The following is a 2,625-nucleotide window of genomic DNA, read 5'->3' as shown; positions in this document are numbered from 1 at the left end:
GGGATTAATAACCGCTGACCGGTGGCGGGGCCGGGTCCGCAGGAACTGACCCCTTCCTGAGCTTGGCGGGCACCATCTTCCACAGTAGCGGTTCCTGCGCGTGTTGATGAAACACGTGGACAGAGCGGTGACCACGCACGCCCTTCTCTGCACCCGGACCCCCCGCCCCGCACCGGGAGGGACTGGCTGGATGTCGCGTTATAAATGGTTCCAGACGGCCTCTGGCTTTAAAATGTTATTTATTTTTTGCTCCAATTATAAAAATAACACGTTATCAGAACAGATAACAGAAAACACCAACATCCACCAAGGAAAGCTGGGCGGCCCCCGCCTCCCGCCGCCCAGGGCTGCCCCGGTGGTGCCCGCTCCAACGACCGGTGGGGGAGGCAGAGGCCCAGGCAGTGCGCCCCGCGCACGCCCCACTCACGAGCTGCCCCCGGAGCCGAGGGGCTGCAGGCGAGGACACCCACACTCATGCAGTGAGGGCCGCCAACTGACGGAAGAGAACGCCCGGCCCGGCTCCCCAGGGACTCCAGCCTCGGGTCCCCGAGCCCGAGGACAGTTTACCAAGACGCTGGGAAGGGCTGGGGAAACTGGAGCGGATTCCTGCTCACCCCTTCATTCCCCCCACTCCCTGCTTTCAGATACGCTCTGACGGGAGCGGTGGGGCCAGCGGCCCTGGGCGCCCTGGACACTGCAGTCACCGGTGAAGTGGCAGAGAAACGCCTAGGACTGCCCAGCTCAGAGAGGGCCGGCCTGAGGAACAGCCGCTCCGGAACCCGTGCCTGGCCCGGGGTGCACGGCGCCCCGAGTGCGCGCAGAGGCGAGGGACGCATGGTGGCTGCGGCTCCAGAAGCGTCTGTGGGCGGCGTGGCGCCAGCACCGAGGCCTGTTCCACGCTTCCCCCCTCGATGGGTTTCAGCGCTCAGAGCCCCACCCGCACCTGAGCCGCGACACGTCCAGGCTCCCTGGGCCGGGGCGGGCCTCTCCTCGGCCAGATGCCGGGGTCTCAGTCCCCTGATCTCTAAAACGGGAATGCCCCACCTCGTGGGCTGCCCAAGGGATGACAGGGGCCGTGGGAGGCACGTGACACGGCTCGGGAGCGCCTTAAGGTCGGGTAAGTGCCGGAGCGCGCGTCCCTGCTCCGTGCTCACTCGTTCCGCGCCGGTCCCGTCGCTCTCATTTTCTGCAGATCTGTTTCTCTGAGCGCTGAGTCCAGGCTCAGTGTGTGTGTGGGGGGGGCGGGGGGTCTGCCCAGAGCCAGCACCCTTCTAGAAGCTTCCGGGCCAGCCGACTCTGGCCAGGAGCGGGTGCCTCACAGGGCTTTCGGACCACAGAGCAGACCGGGCGCAACAAAGGACAGGCCCGTGCGGAGGCCCCGTGGGGGACGCCGAGGCAACACAGCAGATCTGGGGAAGGAAGCCCTTTCTCTGGCCAAACAGGACCCCCCCCCGCCCCCGCTCCCGGGGACAGCGGACACCCCGTCATTGTTCTCCTTCGATCGCAGTTTTAAACACTTAACATGCGGACATCTGTTCCTTGACGTTCTGTCTTTGTTCATCTGTCATCCTCAAAATGAAAGTCCAGAACCTTCCACACTAATTTTAAAGTCCGGCTGAACATTTAGTAACGAACAAAGCTGGAAACACAAAAGAAAAAGATGGTTTTTTATAAGCTTGTGATTCTGCCTCACAAATCGGAGCGCAGCTGTCTCTAGCTGCCGCTTTTCTCGCCTGCATCACCGGCCCTTACGGCGCCCTGACACCCCCTCTCTAGACTGTCGCCTCCTTACATCGTGACACAAAACGATGCACTTCGACTGCCCACCCGTGTGGCACACAAGCCCCAGCCCATGGGCGAGGTGAGCCCCGGGCCCGCCCGGCTCTGAGACAGGCCCTCCTACCCAAGGGACACACAGGGGACAAACCTGTTTAAATTTCCCTCTAATTCTGTCTAGGTCTTCGTGAAGTTTAGCATAGGTAGGGTCATCATAAGGGAAATTCTCAATCATTCCAAGTAACGATTCTAAGACCTTCATCTTTTTGCTGTAAAGCACAGAAAAGAAAGGCTTTCAGTCCCCTGTACACGACAGGCTTGGCTCACGTAACAACGATGGCGACCCCTTACTTCAAAGCGGCGGGCGTGCGAAGCGTGGCCGAGTCCAGAAGCTGGGTGAGTCATTTCTTTATTGCACTAAACAATATTTATCTACCTAGCAACGTGCCCTCGCCCACGCCCACGCCTCTGCACCAAGTCCGGACCGCGCAGACCGACGCACCTCGGTCCCAGTGTGGAGCCAGGCGTCGGAGCGCGACATGCATGCCGACCGCGCCCCCGTCGGTCACAGACCTGGGAACAGACAGGACCGGACAGGAAAGAGCGCGCTGGGCACGAGCGGGCCTGCCCTGGGCCTGGGGAGTTTCCGGGAGCAGACACCGGCTCCCAGCCCCAGGGAGGTCGGCAGCAGGTGAGCCAAGCCCCTCCCCGCACGGACAGATCCGGGGTCTGCTGTGTGCCCAGCTCCCGCTCCCACGGACAGAGAGCTCGGCGGGGCGGCCACGTGTGCAAGTGCCCAGGTGTTCGTTCTGCAACCTCTGAGCCTCGGTGTCCTCACGTGTAAAGTGG

General features: G+C 62.2%; 1 protein-coding gene across 2 annotated transcripts in view; it reads right to left on the bottom strand.

Annotated features, from left to right (window-relative positions):
* Positions 1–222: 222 nt before the first annotated feature.
* ORAOV1 (oral cancer overexpressed 1) overlaps positions 223–2,625 on the bottom strand; it is a 15,034-nt gene continuing 12,631 nt past the window's right edge. For both annotated transcript variants that reach the window (XM_011382481.2, XM_011382482.1), the window contains 2 exons: positions 1,928–2,045; positions 223–1,639 (listed from right to left, as the gene is read on the bottom strand). In XM_011382481.2, coding sequence (XP_011380783.1) covers positions 1,571–1,639; positions 1,928–2,045 — 187 coding nt within the window. In that variant the 3' untranslated portion in view covers positions 223–1,570. The remainder of the gene's footprint in view (positions 1,640–1,927; positions 2,046–2,625) is intronic.

This window comes from Pteropus vampyrus, unplaced genomic scaffold (genome assembly GCF_000151845.1).
Source record: "Pteropus vampyrus isolate Shadow unplaced genomic scaffold, Pvam_2.0 Scaffold478, whole genome shotgun sequence".
NCBI classification, from domain to species: Eukaryota; Metazoa; Chordata; class Mammalia; order Chiroptera; family Pteropodidae; genus Pteropus; species Pteropus vampyrus.
Note: the sequence above shows the minus strand (reverse complement) of the source record. Positions and strands in the feature narration are given on the sequence as shown.